The sequence below is a fragment of the Myotis lucifugus genome, unplaced genomic scaffold, assembly GCF_000147115.1.
Source record: "Myotis lucifugus unplaced genomic scaffold, Myoluc2.0 scaffold_14, whole genome shotgun sequence".
Lineage (NCBI taxonomy): Eukaryota > Metazoa > Chordata > Mammalia > Chiroptera > Vespertilionidae > Myotis > Myotis lucifugus.
Window position 1 is genome coordinate 4143623 of NW_005871062.1, and position 18441 is coordinate 4162063.

At 37.0% G+C, this 18441-nt stretch overlaps 1 protein-coding gene across 5 annotated transcripts in view; it reads right to left on the bottom strand.

Moving 5' to 3' along the window:
- The window catches only part of CCDC50 (coiled-coil domain containing 50), a 59724-nt gene that overhangs the window by 21739 nt on the left and 19544 nt on the right, over positions 1-18441 (bottom strand). For 4 of the 5 annotated variants that reach the window (XM_014452213.2, XM_014452211.2, XM_014452210.2 and 1 more), the window contains exons 2-5: positions 18310-18372; positions 16719-16845; positions 11960-12050; positions 2897-3014 (exon numbers count right to left, since the gene is read on the bottom strand). In XM_014452213.2, the coding sequence (XP_014307699.1) occupies positions 2897-3014; positions 11960-12050; positions 16719-16845; positions 18310-18372 (399 nt within the window). The remainder of the gene's footprint in view (positions 1-2896; positions 3015-11959; positions 12051-16718; positions 16846-18309; positions 18373-18441) is intronic. The other variant, XM_014452212.2, reaches the window with a different exon arrangement.

The following is an 18441-nucleotide window of genomic DNA, read 5'->3' on the forward strand; positions in this document are numbered from 1 at the left end:
TTACTGTGGTTTTTGGATTTTTTTTTTTGCTTTGGTTTTTTGTTTGTTTTTTAGGTTTGTTATTATTAATCTAATAAAGGAATAGAGGAAGGAAAGATATATGGTAAATGCATCAATGATGCCATAAGCTTCTCAAACTTTTTGAACTACTTCTTGAACTTAAGAAAATTTGCTTCAAAGATGACATCTAAATTAAGATGTCTTCTGAAAAGTCAGTAAAAGTACTTATCTTCAGAATTTATAGTTAAATTTATTTTTTACATAACAGCAAAAGTGAAACAGAACAATTACTCTGTAATTTAAAAAAAAAATAGCACCTACTCTTTTAACCAAACACTTATTTTAAGTGTATCTTGACAACTGAGAAAGAACCAATTGACTACTGCTGTGAATTAATATAATACAGACAGCTATTTGAATGATGACCACATCCAGGGAACAATGACTTGCAGTGTTAGTACCAGTGTTTCCAAAGACAGCTGCATGAGTGAAGTCCGCCTTTAAGGCCAAAAGAAACAAGAAGCGTTTTGTTTTCAACATGGATTTTTGAGGCTATGATTATTTTGTTGTTGGTGTTTTTAAATTCTTTCTCAAACGTTATATGGTATTAGTTTTACTAATTAGTAGGGCAATGTGTTACAAGAAGGAAAGCAGAACAGTCACTACATTTTCAGAGTTGATGGGATAAAAATATTTATTGTTTAGTTAATTTGCTGTGACATCTTTAAATATGGGAAAGAAAAAAAAAGACAGGGGTTGAGGAATCTGGATCCTTTAAAAACCCATCCAGTTAAGGACTGAGACTTGTACATTTCTTAAGACCAAGTTATTTGGCAAATATAATTAACTTCCTTATATACATATACATGCATATGTACATATATATATATATATTTTTTTTTGGTGCCTCCATGTTTGTCTTTCAAAATTAGATGATGTTTAGATATAAGAAGTACTTTGTTATACATACATAACACTAATGTGTATATATATAAACAATAGTACTTGAGAGTTTATAGGTCTTCACCAAAATTACATTATTTGATCTTCTCAACATCCATGAGGAGAATATATTATTATAATCCCCATTTTACAAATGATAAAAAGGCTTAGAGTGATTATAATAGATAACTTCCTTAGATCGTATGACTCCAAAGACCATCACTTAAAAAAAAAATCACTAATATACCTACAATACAGGTAAGTAAGTGGCTTTGAAAGAAAAACATGGATTCACAAATGAGTAAGATATACCATTTCAGCTGATATAAATCTGACAGATATTGGTATAATCATAAATTTGTATAAAATTTATAAATGATCATTTTTAAAAGATTAATTTATTAAATTTTAAAAACACCTGAAAGCTTCTGTAATAATATACTGTGATTATTATGTAAGTAAGGCAAAAATCATATTACACAAAGACAGAGAAGTACAATGAAAGAATATCTCTTATGTGTTGGGAAAGGACCACTGCAAAGAACATAAGGACCACTTTGTAAATACAAACTGAATTGTAATGTGATTCCTCTGATTTCAACTTGGGTCTAACTTAGAGGCATATAAGTAAGGATCACATGCTCAGCAATACATAATCTCTCAACAACAACACCACTGAAGACAAAATCCAACATTTACAAGCATATGCTAAGGAGGTCATTACTTCATATTCCCAATCCCCCAAAAGTGGCATATATGCCACTCTCTATAAGTTTACAAAAGCAGTTAAGGTATATATAGGATAGTGGGTGTTTTTTTTTTTAACTTTTAGATATCCCTGAAAATCCACTGAATTCTTAACATATGATATGAATCAGGATGAGGACACTGTGATCAAAACAACCAGGTTTGAGTTACAATTCAAGTTAGTATAAGGTTTTAAGAGAGACTAAAATTAATATTTTAGTATACTCATTGCCATCCTAATGGTTTTTATAGACTTGACAGTTTAAAGTAGATATTTTTATTTGCAGTGAACATGCCTCCAGAGTAAAATTAAAAATAAAAACAAAATAAAAACACATTCCTAAGTTTTTAATTAAGTCTAAAGAGTAACTCTTTACCTTCTGGTCTCTAGTATAGCACAACAGGGCCATAATGTCTCTTTTTAAATGATGTACTACATGTCTGCATTAGAAAAATCAGTGTAAGAAAAATGGGTATCCAAAAAGAGCTGGGCACTTTACATATGGAAGAACACCACAGCAAGCAATAAATGAAGAATCAACCTGCTTACTAATTACGCCATAGGGCTGAGCTCTACTGATTATGATCAATTTGGAGGAACAATGTGACTGAGCAAGATGCACCTAAACTGTGATAATTCCATCATCTGCATATACATTCCTTTCATTCTACTCATCAAAAACAAACACCCACTTACCTTTCTTAATGAAATTATAGAGAAGCAACTGACAATTAGTTTGCAAAGGTCTTTAAAACCATCGAACTTAAATCTTTACTCTCTAGAAGCAGCCTTTAGATTTTATTTATTTGTTATCCTCAGTATGGCCTCTGAGCTGAGCTACAATAAACACTCATACTAGAAACTATAGGAAATACCTTCCTTTGACAGATCTTTAAAAAGGACTGAGCAATAACCTGCAAATACTCGTTTCCCAACACACTGAAGGTGAAGAGCCACCACCACCGAAATTGCCCACCACCACTGCAAACACAAGCACTAGAAAGAGAAACTTTGAAGGGACTTCCTTCCCCCAGAAAGTTTTCTATGTGGTAATTGAATAGCAAAGAAAGCATCAAGAGCAAAATAATGAACAGAGAATCATAAATTGTAATTTATCACCATTGGCTTATGTTTAAAGGACAAGATGAATGGGGAAAAAAGCTTTGAATCTAAGGATAGAGTAGGTCATGATGTAGGCAATGTTACCTCCGTCTTCATAATAGTAACTCTCTCCATAAGCATTGGCTCCAGAGGATTCTGGGATGTGTTTCTTTCGCTTTTTCTCTTCCTGTAACTCCTTTTCTTGCAAAAGGCGAGCTATGTCCTGCAAATAAAGAGAGAATGAAAATAAATATTAGCAAAACACAAACTCCATACAATGACCCCACAGGTCAATGATTCCACACTCCACTGCTAAGCTTTTGTAGGCGGGCTCTGTCTATGGTTCTGCAGACTTTCTGGTGTTAAACTCATGCAATTTAAATAGCACAAATGAATGTTCAACAGGAGAGGCACAAGATCCAGATGACAGAGAAAGGTATTTTTTAAAATTTAAACTTAATCTGAAGATATTCAAACGTAGTATACCAAAAGTTGGCTATACAACAAAAATTCGTATTTGTGAGCCCTTTTCCCAAGACAATGATTCAGCAAATCTGGGTGGGGAAGGATGCAGTAATCTATAAAACTTTATAAATTGTATTTATAATTTAATGTTAAGAGTTTTTGGCTAAAAAAAAAAGAGTTTTTGGCTGATCCTGTTTGAGCTCTGCATCAGAGTACCACTGTCTTAACTGAAAAAGAGAAAACAGTCTTCCTCCTGTCTCCCCTCTACTTCATCTCCAGGCAAGATTTAAACAATTACTGAATGATGAACAACATTCTAACCCTGTCCCCAAAATATTACCATCTCCCTAAAAAAAGAAAGGTGCATACAAATAACTACAAGTACATTATAAAACCTCAAAAGAAGGATAAAAATGTCTATGGGACTACAAAAAAGAGAATATTATTTCTCCTTAAAGGAATTAGTGCAAGTCTTTGCATCTGTGTTTAGTTTTGAACAAAGAACTGGATTCCAATAGGTAAAGTAAAAAGAGAGAGCATCATCAGCAAAATTATGTCTTAATGGATATTAATCTACAGAATGATCAATAGTCCAATTAGAATGTGAGTGTTGCAGAGAAAGGTAAGGCTAGAAAAAAATAGTCTAAGGCTGAATCACAGGCATTCCTTGAAGACAATTTTAAGAAGTCTGGAGTAGATAACGTAATAAATGAAGGGTTACTAAATGTTTTGAGCTGAAAAGTGACAGTGTTCTGAATCTGAAGATTATTTCTATGAAAGCCCCATAAAATAACACATAAACTTTGTTTGTGTACACTTTTTTGAAGAAAAGGTCCAGAGCTGTCACCAGACTCTTAAAGGCTCATACAAATATAGCAACAACACTCAATGGTGCAAACAGTAATAACAATGGTAGTTTGAGGTGCTTATTTCTTTGTATTTATAACAAGAAATACAGAAGTGCCTAAATGTTAGTGTAAATTTTGAAGAATCAATTACTATTCTTCCTTTTGCAATTTTCTGAATAAGTCAAAATGAAGAATATAGTAAGACTAGAAGACAAAAAAATGCCATTTAAATAATTTTTTTCACACAACAGTGTAGAAATAAGTTGGATGCTGAGACTGGATAAATTAGCAATGATTATCCAGATACTCAATATTTAATGTTCACCAAAATAGGCTTACAAATCTGACTTTATATTAAATAATGCCTAAATTCAAAGTTATAAATACACTATTGCCTTTATTTGAGTGCTACCTACACTGGAAGATTCTCATAAAACTGTGCGAAATATAAATAAGTACATATTTATATTTTGATAAATAATCTATATAAAAGCCCACGTTATAGTGTCAGACACTTGAGTGTGCACTCACAAAATGTTGCTACTCAGAATGAGAGGCAAAAAACACAATCCTACTTAACACACATCATTTTCATGCAAAGAAATGGTCCCTAAGTCTGAAGTTAAGATGATTTCCTTTTTCCTTCCAGTTCAAGCCAGAGATGTTCTAGAGACACTGTGAAAGAAATACTAACCACTAATATGAGTTTCTTTGGGCTTCAAGTCTTTATCTATACAATGAAGAGTTTGAACTACTCAATCTTAAAGTCAAATATCTTGACTCCCTTAGGTACCATTTTAATAAATCTCTGAGTATTACCAGGTACCAGCTGCCGTGCCAAGTTTATTACATTTGATGCCTTACAAAGCAATATGTCAATCGGAACAACAGAGAGGTGGGACAAACAACTTGTTCTCCCAAAGTTATCATCTGTTATAGGATTTCCAAAATTCCTATACTTTTTGCTTCAGAAGTAGGGAAAAATGCTAACAATTCCCTAAGTCATCATGTTTATTAAGCACCCAACACTACATTTTCCTAAGTGGTTTACTTTACAGAAAACAAAAAATTCCCCTTGCTATAACTGAGTAAAAAATATAAGGAATAATTATCAGCTCCAAATGTCAGCAGAAATTATTAAACTACACTCCATAGACACCTTATAATTGCTTTCCTACTACTGAACTTAGTCTTAAGAAATACATACTAATAAGTTGCTTTCTCAGTGTGAAAAGCCAGCAGAGAAACAAGGATGATGCCCCTTTACCACAACACATTAGCTAGTCAAAAGAAGTGATGTTAATCAAATAGAAAAAAATCATGTCTCATGCACCTTAGCACCCAAACTTTTTCCTTTTTTGAAGCTCTTGGCTCTCTGAGTAAGATTCTACCTGGTAAGAAAAAGATTACCTAAGCTTGAGGAGTGAAAGAATAAAAGTCAATGGAAAAATAACTGCTTTAATATAACAGTGGTTTAGCTTAAGTCAATTCTCCCCCGTGCTTTCCAACATTATTACTGTGCAATGAGTTCAACTGGGTGATTTCAATATAAAAAATTTCCCCTGAAACAAGCTTACAATGGCAACTATGAGTCACAATGCTTGGATGCGACATTAATAACCTCCTTGGTCTTCAGCTTCTTCCTGTTAAAGGTTAATCTAGAACAGGATTTCCAAGCTCTGTTCCTAAATACAGAGGACTCAAAAGGTTCTCCTAAAAAACTCAAAGCATTCCATGGAAAACAGGTATTATAGCTAACTTTTTAAAAAGAGCATTAGGATAATTTAAAACTTTGATAAAAGAGACCTGTTATCTTCCTATAATTCATGAATTTCTAAATTTACTTTGTGGAAGAAGCCTTTTTTTTTTACATAAAAATATAAACCTTATAGAATTAGTGTTCCATAAAACATAACTTGGGAAAACAAAGCTAAAATAACTCATAAGCCCTTCTGAAGTAATTTTCCATGATTTTTTTTGAAAAAATATATTTTTTGCTGAAAGGATTACAGATGTCCCTTTTTGTTTCCCCACTGATCCCCACCAACCCACACCCATTCTTCCCCAGGCCTTCACCACACTATTGTCTGTGTTCATGGGTTATGCATATATGCATATAACTTCTTTGGTTAATCTCTCACTATCCACCCTCCCACCCCCACCTTCCCTCTGAGACTCAAGAGTTTGCTCCATGCTTCTATGTCTCTGGATCTATTTTGTTCATCAGTTTTTTGGTGTTTTTTTTTAATTAATCATATTCATCAGGTAGATTTACTTTGGACTAACACATACAGAATAACTGTGATATAGAAGACTTTCTGGCCAAGCCATTTATTGGAATGACAATTTACCATTATATCTCATCTCTCCCCTTTTTGTTATCCAAGTCACCCAACTGGAAAATCTGAAGCTGTGAGCATAAGAAAGAGCACAGTAGAAAATCTCCAGAATGCTAAGAAAAGTCATTTTAATGAAAACAAAGATTTGCTGAACACCTTCAATGGGCCAAACATACTATTAGAAGCCTATAGAGAAACAAGACATGGTCACTTTCCTGAAAGTCCTTATCTATCAAGTATTAGAAGCAAATAATTACATAATGTAAGATGTGCAAAGATGAGTGCCCTAAGAGAGGCATTAATACAAGCAAGGTGCGTTGGATCCCACAGGAGCCTGGCACATTTTTCTCAAGCAGTTGACAAATTACTGAACCATGGTGTTGGATTCCTTAAGTATTTTTATGGTTTATATGATTTCATAACAGGGTTATTTCTCCTGGGGAAATCTTGGGTATAACAACAACCTAAAAGAGATCTAAAGTCGTGATAGTCAAATGACTGTCAGAAAGAAGAAGGAAAAAAAAGAAAGCCATTCCATTAGATTGCTGAGTTTTTTACCAACTAGCAATAACTTTACCATCTAACTCAGTAGGGAACTCATAGCAGGTATAATTCCAAAAGGGTTACTGTATAATACTAGGAAAACAAGATCATTTCAATTCTATGGATGCAAAAACATCAGTATAAATAGGATAAGAACAGAGAAGACTTTTTCTTAGCTAGAGTTTCCCATTCACTATCCCTTTATTGCTATATATATATATATATATATATATATAGTACCAAAACATAGGAAAAATTTTAGTAACTAAAATGTATTACTATTTGAGCTATTCTCTAAATATCACCAACTTATATAAAAATTCTTCTAGACCATGGAATTCTAATCAGTTAAAAAATGCTATGAAAAAAGTAGCATGGTCACACTCGATTAATTTTTAATGTAAATTGGTTACTAAATATGGACGAGCAGTGCATATTATAAATGATTTTAAATTGCTGGACTAGTGCCACAGACTTTTTATAACATGGTTGGCTATGTTGTTTACTTAAGAAAAAAAAGAAGTTTTTTTTTTTCTAACAGCCACATATATTTGGACTTGTTGGCTGTGAGAATGGCAACAGGTGTTAGACCGGTTGGGTCAGACCAAACCTGGGTTCAGCAACCATGGTATTTGAGCTCTGGCTAGGAAAGAATTCAGAGCCAAGACTCAATAAGAGAAAGTTTATCTGGAAAGTCACAGAGGTAGAAGTGAGTGGTACAAGCAATGTAGGAAACCAGTTACAGAGGCAAAAGAAGGGCACTTAGGGCTTAGGAATGAGAAGGATAAAGGTAACATGCCTGGGATAGGAGAAAGAGGAGAAAGACTAGGGTATGCTCTAGGTCCTCTGTCCTAAGAGCTTTAAGGGCAGAGGTTTTATGAGAAGTCTCAGGGGAGGATCCTGACACAATATTCACCAGCTTTCTAGATATGTCCTTCAGGGTCATGGTCTCCACTCATTGGTTGGCACCAAGATAGGGGGTCATTATCCAATGCAACTGGTCCCGAGGTCAGCCTGTGGGGACGCTTTTCTGTTTTTGCTGCTTTTCTGGGCCTCAATCAGAAACACAACTGAGGTCTACATGTATTTGATGTGGGTCAGAACCTTAATGCCCTGGGGGCTTAATGATTAAGGGCTATTTTCCCACCCCCTTAACCCTCATAACTAGCAACATGCCAGGGAAGGAAAGGTCAGGGGGGTCCAGACCGAATGACCAGCTATATGAAAGGTCAGTGGGTCTAAACCAGATGACCAGCGATAGGCTAGGGGAGGAAAGGTTACCCTGGGGGCGAGGTCTTTGTTTTCCCAGTTTTGCTCATTGCTAGGCACCTGGAGCTTTCCATCCTGGTGGTCTTCTATACCTGGCCCATCATCCTTGCTCTGTTCATGTCTAACTACAAACCTAAATTCAAAGACACATATATGTATTTCTATGGATAGTCTCTCTCTCTTTCTATCTCACACATACACATACAGATAGATACACACACACTTTCTCTCTTAGAGTTTTATTTAAGAATAAATAAGTTAAATGAACTAAATACACACTCCTTAGCCTTATTAAAGGGCACTGACAAATGCTTATGTTGTGATCAAGAGAGGGATCCCAGTGAAATTAGTCCAATTGTACTAATCGCAAACTAATGCAGTACGGTATTCCCAAAGGCTACGAGCCCTTTCAACAGGACACCTAGAAATACATGCAGATACTATATTTAAGACATTGTTAACAGTTTTTTTTTAAAGGAAGAAAGAAGGAAAGGAGGGAAGGAGAGAGGAGTAACGAGAGAAAAGAGGGGGAAAGGGAGAGGGAAGGAAAGCAGGGAGAGGCCACAGTGCTGATAAGAAAGGTTTTGCTGCTTTTCTGGGCCTCGATCTGAAGCACAACTGAGGTCTATATCTATTTGATGTGGGTCAGAACCTCATTGTCCTGGGGGCTTAATGATTAAGGGCTATTTTCCCACCCTCGTAACCCTCATAACCAGCAATATTTTCCTTTCCTTTTTTTTTTAAACTTTTCAACAGCTGTCTCCCTGAAAGGAAATGCTACTTTTCTTCATCTGTGCTCTGTTAAAATCATAATAAAATTATACCAGAACAAAGCTAGACATGCTGATTCACCCACAAAGTTGTATAACTCTTAATTCTCCTGCACAATGTTGTTCAGAAAAAGAAAATCTGTATCAAGAGTAAAGGGGCTTTGAATTCTACATCTGGTTGTTTTAGGAGATTTATAAAGTACCCAAGAAAGTTGACCCCAAAAATTTCTAAAAGAGATTTGGGTGAAAATTCAGAGAGGAATTTTCCACATCCCTGCTGTTGAATAAAAACTCATTAGCTAAGCAGACCGACCGGACTCTACAGGGAAGTAAAAAAAGGGGGAGTATGGGGGGTGGGGGGAGGAATTAAGACAGTTCATGACTAACAGGCAAGGCTTTTGGAATATTTGGCAGGAAAATGAGCACTACTGTCTCAGTCTCCTTTGTGAGCCAGCTTGGATGAAAATAAACCAATTAGCATTATCATACATCCTTCAAGGACAAACTTTATTAATGCAAATTTTGTTCATTTAATATTAACAACATACCTGTAAGCTGAGAGTCACATCTTTCTACCATAAAAGAAACCTAATCTAAGGCACCAGTTGAAAACTCAAAAAGTCTGAATGGAGTTTTTAAAGGCTAGCCTAGCTGAATCTCCACAACTGGGTTTCTCATTTAACCTCTCTGCTGTCCAGGGGCAGGGGAAACATTTCAGTAGGTCAAACAGTGGGGAAGGCAAGGTAGTGAGAGGCCTTTAAGGGCAAGAAAACTCCTGAAGATCCCTCAAACCTCAGCATATTGGAATATACTAAGCCTATATATTTGTCCCACTCTCTAACTTATCACATATCTCCACTAACTTATCCATATCCCTACAAGAGAAATCTGAGTTGTTTTAAAGAGCAGAATGGTGAGAAAAACACCTTGCAAGAAAGCAAAAAGAGCAATTATTAAATTAATATGTATCGAAGGTCTTTTGTACATGATCTCATTTAAACCTCATAACAGCTCTTTAAATTATGCATAACTATCATGACTTTTCCAATACAGAACCTGAGTTTCTACACGTTTAAGAAAGATACTGAAACTCAAGGCTAAAAGTTAAACAGCTAAGATTCAAACCCAGGGCAGTTAACTTCAAAGTCTACATGTTTTATGTCATGTCACAATATAGCTAAGTCAGAAGCTGTCAGTCAAATCTGTATTGTATGTACAACCATTTCTCTGGTACCTTATTACAGCTTGGGACCAGTCACTTTCTTCTTCAAGTCAACTTCTACATCTGAAAAATGAACTCTTTCACTACACTGCTTACTTTATATATATTACCATCGGGTTATTTATTGAGATTGCTACTTAGATTCTACATGCGTAAAAGAAAGTGTTTTGGTTTCTCCTTATATTCATTTGTCCCTGAATGAGGCAGGGGTGGGGAGGAGAATCACAGGACACCAGTAGCATTTATCAGAAGCAAGCTATTACTCTGTTATTTTTAAAAAGCTTTCCTGTCTACAAAATATAATCACTTCTTTCAGTTCCCAGTTTATTCCCAAAGCAAAGTCTTGACTATAGAGAAGCAACACATTTTGCAGGAAGAAAGAGCTCCTGTGCTGATAACAGGAAGGATAAGAGGCAATCCCTAATTCCTACTTCCAGTTCGGATGACCACAGAATCGTGGTTTATTTCTTAAAGATACAGCTAAATACACTCATACAGTGAGTGTCCCATACTCATCTGTCAATGAACAAACAGTTCTATGGGAACCAGGATGGCTCAGTGAGAGTAGCAGTGTGTACAGACTAGTATACTGGTGACCCTGCCCATATCTACTTAATAGGGCAATCATATGTGCCAGTTAGCTGAGGGCAATTCCAGATTATGTAAATTATTAATAGTGCCCCCTTTAACCCTACAAAGTATTTATAATTATATAATAAATCATATGACCATTATATTATTAAAAATGATAAATCATTTTATTATAAATCAAGATAGTGGCCGAGAACAGCATAATAGGTATGAAAAGAAATTAACAAATGCAGAAAACATAACACAAATGCAGGTAATAGTTGCATATTCAAATCTTTAAAACAAATACTATTGCTAATTTTAGGCATTTTGGGCTTTAAAAACAATACAATTTAAAAATATATACACAATCAAACAGATCAGTGCTTTGAGTCAGCGTATCATAGGGAAGTGAAACAATTAACAAAAAAGAGAGAGCAATGATTGCTCCTGACCCCTGCTCAGGCCACACTTAAGTTCTGCTCACATTAAAGTTGTGGGAATGCTCTATAGACAGACATCCTGTATTGGGTTGAATAGAGTCCCCTAAAAGTTCATTTCTAACAAGGACCTCGTAATGTGACCTTATTTAGAAATAAGGTCTTTGAGGGTGTAATTAGTTAAGAGGAGTCACATTTGATTGGGGTAGGTCCTCAACCTAACGATGTCCTTATAAGAAAACAGAGGACACAAAGATACAAGGAAGAAGGCCATGTGACAATGGAGGGAGAGACTGAAGTGATGCAGCGACGAGCCAAGGAATGCCAAAGGCTGTCAGGAGCCACCAGAAGCTAGGACATGGCAAAGAAAGATCTTTCCTGATAGCTAGCATAGCCCTGCCAACATCCTGATTTCAATTTCTAGCCTCTAAAACTGCAAGAGAATAAATTCGTCTTGTTTCAAGTCACCAGGTCTGTGGTAATTTGTTACAGCAGCCCTAGGAAACTAACTAATCATGTTTTCAGATTTCACTACATGCAACTGATCGGTGGGCAATAAACAATGGCAGCGCTTGGACTATGAACCCAAAAGAGGAGAGTTCTACTGCCCATGCTGCCCATGCAGCAGCCGTAGAACACAGAAAGGAACTGCTCCAGAGCTGAGCAGTCCTTCCTCCATTGGGTGGAGGGGCATTAACCAACCTCATCCTTCTTCTCCTGAATGCGTCGTCTCTCTGCCTCAATAGCCAGCTTTTCCTGGATTTCCTGAGCAATTTCACAGTCCTGTTGTTCACTAAAAAACAAAAGTCAAAACAACATGAGTAAAGAAAATAAGAAACAATGTACTGACTACTCACTATGAGCCAGTCCACATTTTTATCTCAATCCTCACAACATGTTGCAGAGCTTGATGTTGTCACCACTCACAGATGAAGAACTTGAGGCCAAAGTAATGAAATTACCTCCCCGAGGTCACAGAGAAACTAAGTGAAAATTTGATCCGGACACTACAATGGAAAGCCCCATGCTTTTACCATACTACCATATCACCTCACTCCACTGGGACCACCTACAGAGAGACAGGCATGTTTTCCGCAAAGGCATGTTTTCTGTAAGATCAATCTCCACAAATACGTAGAGAGTACACAGAAAAACACTGAGAGTGAGATCACTCAATGTCAACAATACTGTGATCACCTAGGGGGGGTAGTATGACTTTGGTGTTTATAAATTTTTAATTGTATATATTTTTTTGTTTTGATAATGTTTTTAAAAAGGGAAAACATGTATATTCCCCAGCTTCGATTCCCAGTAGAAACCTCTCTGGCTGATTCTAGCTTATTTAATACTCTGGCCACTGAGACAACTGCTGTTACCATAGTTTTGTTTGTTTTGGCATGTGGGCATTTAACAAAGATTTAAACATACTATTTTCTATATGCAGATTCTATGCTCAACACTGAGGATACAAAAATGAGTTAGTCTTGCTCCTATGCTCAGAAGCTGCTAATACACTTTTGGTTGGAGAAACAGATTCTTTAAAACAGCACCCATAAAACAGTTCTAACAGAAAATTGAGTTTGGATCTCTCAGAAATGGCTACAAGTCTTCTGGCTTCAGGTTTCAAGAAAAACCAATGGGCAGCTTAAAACTCCAGAACAGGATAGATCTGGGGAGCCAACTTTTACACAGTATTAGCTCAGAAAGATGAACATACATGCTTAGAGTTTACTATCTAAAAAAATGCTGAAATAATTACAATAGTGACTTATGTAAGTACTTTGTTTGCTAAACAAATATATCTTCTTAGTTCTCCCTCAGCCAGTTGACCTTAAAATACTCGAGGAATCTTCAGTGTTGGCTGTATAATATGGTTTTTAATTGAGTTTATAGGAGTGACATTGATTAATAAGATTATATAGGTTTCAGGTATACAATTCTATAATACGTCACCTATATATTGTATTGTGTGTCCACCACCGCAAGTCAAGTCTCCTTCCAGCACCATTTACCCCCCCCAAATCCTCTTTTACCTACCACCCCCACTGTACAATCTGTTTAATGGCAGTCTTTTGTAATTGAAAAGTGCTGTGGGGATAGAGGAGAGTGGCAATATCCTAACTTTTCTATACAAAACTGAGGGATAAAATAATTAAAATTATTCTCATTTGCACAAGGGAACAGTCACTCTCAACACATTTAGAAATAGGTAGATGTAGGTGAAAATAGATGTGTGCACACATAGGAGTGATTAGGCACACATGACAGAAAGTGAGAATACAAGATAGAGAGCACAGATCAGAGATGCAAATCTTTCTCAGAATCAGGGGGAAAAGCACTGGACAAAATGTCTTCAGACCAGATTTCTGGTCCTCCCGCTCCTGTCACCTAATCAGCTATAAAAGATTTTGGACTTAATGACTTCATATTTCTGGCCGTATATTCTAGGATTTGTAATCTTCCAAACCAAAAAACTGAAAATAACTGAAAATAAGCAAAAAATCTACTTAGAATAATGTTTACTTATACTTAGAGCCTCCTTTCATTCACTCACTTCTAGTAATTAAGGATCATACACAAAATCATAGTTTTCAAAGACTATGCTACCTGGATCTTCCAAATTAACATAAAATCTGATTAGGAGTAAGCAACTATGACCTACACATAAGGTGATAACAGATGGGAAGAAAGCAGGACACAGTAGAGAAGGCAAATCCAAATGAAGTGCTAAAGGTCACAAGGGTCATAGAAGATGAATGTCCTAGTATAGAAAAGAAAGAAATGAAGTTTAAGTTGAGCTTCATGATTTTAAATCAGTTCTACTTTACTTAGCTAATTGTATAGACTCCTGAGGAAGCAAAATCCAGTGAGGAAAGAGTAGTCAACACATAAACTGATGAACAAAAACAGATCTAGAGACAGAGAAGCATCGATAAGATGCTCAAACCTCAGAAGGAAGGTAGGGGAAGGTGGGGGGGAAGGGGGAGAGATCAACCAAAGGATTTGTATGCATGCATATAAGCATAACCAATGGACACAGACACCAGGGGGGTGATGGCATGAGTTGGGGGTGCGGGGGCAATGGGGGGATAAGGACACATATGTAATACCTTAATCAATAAAGAAAGAAAAAAGAGTAGTTAACAATCTTCTCAAGCCTGACTTTGGACAGGAACCCTGGGATCCAGAATGAGTGGAAGGTTCTAATTCCTTCAAATCTAAGTATGTAATCCTCCTCTTGATGTTCAGCAGTCAAGACTGCCAGGATGTGAAAAATCAAAAAACTTCATTTCTAACTTACTTATTTCAGCCAAGAATACCTCCAAACTCCTGAAGTCTCAGGCAGGAATATAATACCCGGTTCTCCTCTCATTTAGGACCTATAACCCATCACTCACCAGATTTGATCTGTATTTTACAGCGGTTTGTCTCGATCATCTCTCAACAACCTCATTATACTCACTATCACTACCCTCATTCAGGATATTAAACTTCCGCATCAACATAGGAACTGGCTTTCATAACAGAGAATTGTGAATAATGTAAAAGGCAATGATTTATTCTTGAATAGTCTACCTCTGGCTCTCACCTTTACTGGGTTTGTGACACCAAACCTCCATACATCTCAAATCTCTCTCTTCTAACTCCATTAACATTTAGGTTCTATGATATCACTCCCCTCTGCATCTGTATTGCCCACTATCCTCCATTCAAGTCTCACCATCTCTTATTTATTATTTATTTATTTTCTTTTTGTTATCTTTAATTTCTTTATTGGTTAAGGTTTGACATATGTGTCCTTATCCCCCCATTGCCCCACCACCTACCCCAGTGTCTGTGTCCATTGGTTATGCTTATATGCATGCATACAAGTCCTCTGGTTGATCTCTCCCCTTTCTCCCACCCTCTGTGCCTTCCCTCTGAGGTTTGATGGTCTGATTGATGCTTTTGACCACTGCTGAATAGCTCCCTTCAATCTTGCCACCTCTATTCCTTTACCTTCCCAGTCCCCAGAGTAAGTCCCTAAATGAAAATTCTAAAACTCCAACAGTTAGTTCTCTATTACTTATAAAATCTATGAAACCTAAATTCCTTAACATAACTTATGTGACCTTTTGGTCCAGCGTTTGAGTACTCTCCGGCCTCATCTCCTACCTAATCGTACCCCCCACTGCAGCAATACTGATCATCTTACAGCTACCATGCGATCCCAGGTCCTTTTACCTCTTACCTTTATGCATGCTTCCCCCTCTGGCTAGAATGGTTTTCCTCAATTATCAATATAAACTCCTAATTAATCATCAAGGTTCAGATTAAATATATCACCTATGTTGGGACAGTTTTCTCAATCTCTTCTCTCTTCATAAGCATGAAATTGACTGTTCAATTATATGTGCTTCATGCATGTACCTGTACATATAAAGTGTTCAGAATATGTTCCTAAGGCCATTAAAGGCAGTGATTATGTTTCTTCACATCTGTGGTCTCCAGTGCCTTTCATGGTATCAGGGATAGCAAGAGTCAATAAGAATGTTTATTTACAAAAGATGGAAGCTGAACAAAAAAATGATGAAGTTCTGTCTACCGATAATAAAATATAAAGTCAAACCTTTCCTCAAAGGCAGCAAAAATAACAGGCTCTCTTGTTTATATGAACATGACAACTAAAAAAAAAAACTGAGGGGTCCCTTTGATCTCCCTTTACCCCTTCTCCTCAAAACAATATCTAATAGTTAAATCCACTCTTAGAGATTTAGGTATTAGAGCTACTCTCAAAGAAGAAATGTACCCTGGGAGTTTTAGAGCATTGAAAATAAAAAGTAATTGTACCGTAAGAGAACTTAGATATGATCTTTTCATATCTAACTGTAAAAAAGGAGACTGAAAAAGAATGTTTGTCAGACACTGAAGCTATGGAGAGAACTGAGTGCACAATTCAGAGCTTTCCAGAAGATTCTTCCTGGATCTGAAAAGTAAGGGGTTTGAGGAAAATAAGAGCAGCAAACCCTGATAGGACATAGTAAAGGAACCCAATACAAGTCATGAAGTTCTATCACATACAGTGTTTCACTGGATTCCCCCAGACAACCAACCTGTGAGGCAGAGATCATCTTTTCCCATCTTGTACAGAAGAAAAATAGGTGGACCACATTTCTCCAAGTCATACCGTGAAAATGCTAAGAGTTCATTCACACCAGAATGCACACATCCCTAAACCAAGTCAATGTTCCAAAAACAAAGTTTTCAAATCAAAGAAAAGGATACACACACACACACACACACATGTTCACACGTGCACACACACGTGCACTCACACACACAAATTTTTTAAATCTAACAGTGACAGGAATGAGAGGAACAGAAGTGGAGTCTCCTCCTCCCCTGCCCTGGTTGCTGGCTCCACAGAGGAAACCAGTAAACCAGTCCTGGCATGATTCCCTCCACTCCCCAGAATCCTCACAGGTCTTTGTAGCGCTTCTGAAGCTGAGCCTGCGCTTTCAGATCTTCCTCTTGGAGTTGCTTAGCCACCCGGAGATCATGCTGGACCAAACGGTTCCGCTGAATGTTTGATGCCAAATGATGCTCAACTGGACAGAAAGATGGAGGAGAGGAATTACAATGCTTTGGCTTGTTAACAATAAACTTCCTAATAAACTTAAAAAGAGCTTTTCCATTAAAGAGCTTCGTACCCATCACTTTATTGTATGCTCTCAGTAATGCCGGTTAATAGGCAGCACAGGAATTATTATCCCCATCTTTCCATTAAGTAAAAAGAGGGTCAGAAAGGTTAAGTCACTTGCCTTTGGTCACATGGCAAAACAGTGGCAGTGTCAGGACTTCTACACAAATATTCGAAAGCCAGGGCCAGTGCTCTCTCTGCTCCACAAGCTATCACTCTACTTATAAACTACATTTTTCAATACTTACTTTTATATTGCCACACCAATTAATGATTCACAAATTACATATTCATAAATATGTACTTTTGCACAACACATACAGCTTCGATTTATTTTTCATAGTTATATACTTAAATATTCAGAAAAATCCACAGTCTAGATACCTTCATTGCCTGGAAAAAGACCTTTGCCTTTATTCCTAGGGGAAGAAATAGCTCCCTAAGCCAGACTTCTACACACCCCAAATCCAGGTGTGGACAAAAAAGGGGCCACATACTAAACCTGATAAGCTCAGGGAGGGCCTGCGTGGTGGATGTAACTACAAAGGATGGTCTGCAACTGAACTCACGTTCTTAACTAAAAGTGAGTGATGACTGCTAGTCATGTCCTAGGCCAGTATCTTCCCTGACAAAGATCAATCTTTACTTTAAGCCTGTCTACTGACTTTTTGCATCTGAGATAACATACCTTTGAAATGTCAGAGTAACTCCCCTTTACCAGAGCAGAAGACCACAAAACCCCTTGTTATCTTATTCCCCTGCATACCATCTCTATGTGCTGCAAAGTTAATTAGTAACTATCCTGTACCCATCAATGTAAAAGAAATATGTGTGTCTCCATTTTACTCTTTATCTGATCACAGCAGTTTCCTTGATTTGCTTTCTCCTGCCTCCCTAAACTAACATCAATAGATTTCATGTAACCCTCCCTATGCTTCCTCCTTTGACTATAATGTATAAAATAAACTGCAAAACAGCCATTTTCTGGAGCATTTTTTTTCAATATGTTGAGATTTTGCTTCTGGGCAATTGTCAGTTTGGCTCAAATAAACTCATAAAACTTCTCTACAGGTTTCTCACGTTGACACATGTATAACCAGTCCCTCTTACAACACACTAAGGTTTTGAGGCCCTCTTTTCCTCCAATGTACCCACAGTCATCTAACACCTGGCAGCTGTCATACTTCAAAATACCCAGAACGTCATGCTTCAACCCAGGTGTCCTGGGCCTAGACAAATCGCTCGGAGGGAAGGATGGTGCAGCCTGCAGCCTGGTGACTGTTCTCTCTCTGACTCACTCTAAGACACCTGCCTCGAGCTACTACTATAAAAAACAAAAACAGAAGGAGCAGGGATGAGGGCTATTACTCACTCTCCTGTTCCTGCAGGCTGTGGGCCAGGGTGTGGTCCTCCAGGACAGCGAAATCTCGACACACTGCAGAGGATGAGAGAGAAAGGCAGATAGGAAAGCTCATTAGTAATATTGCAACATAAAAAGAAAAGC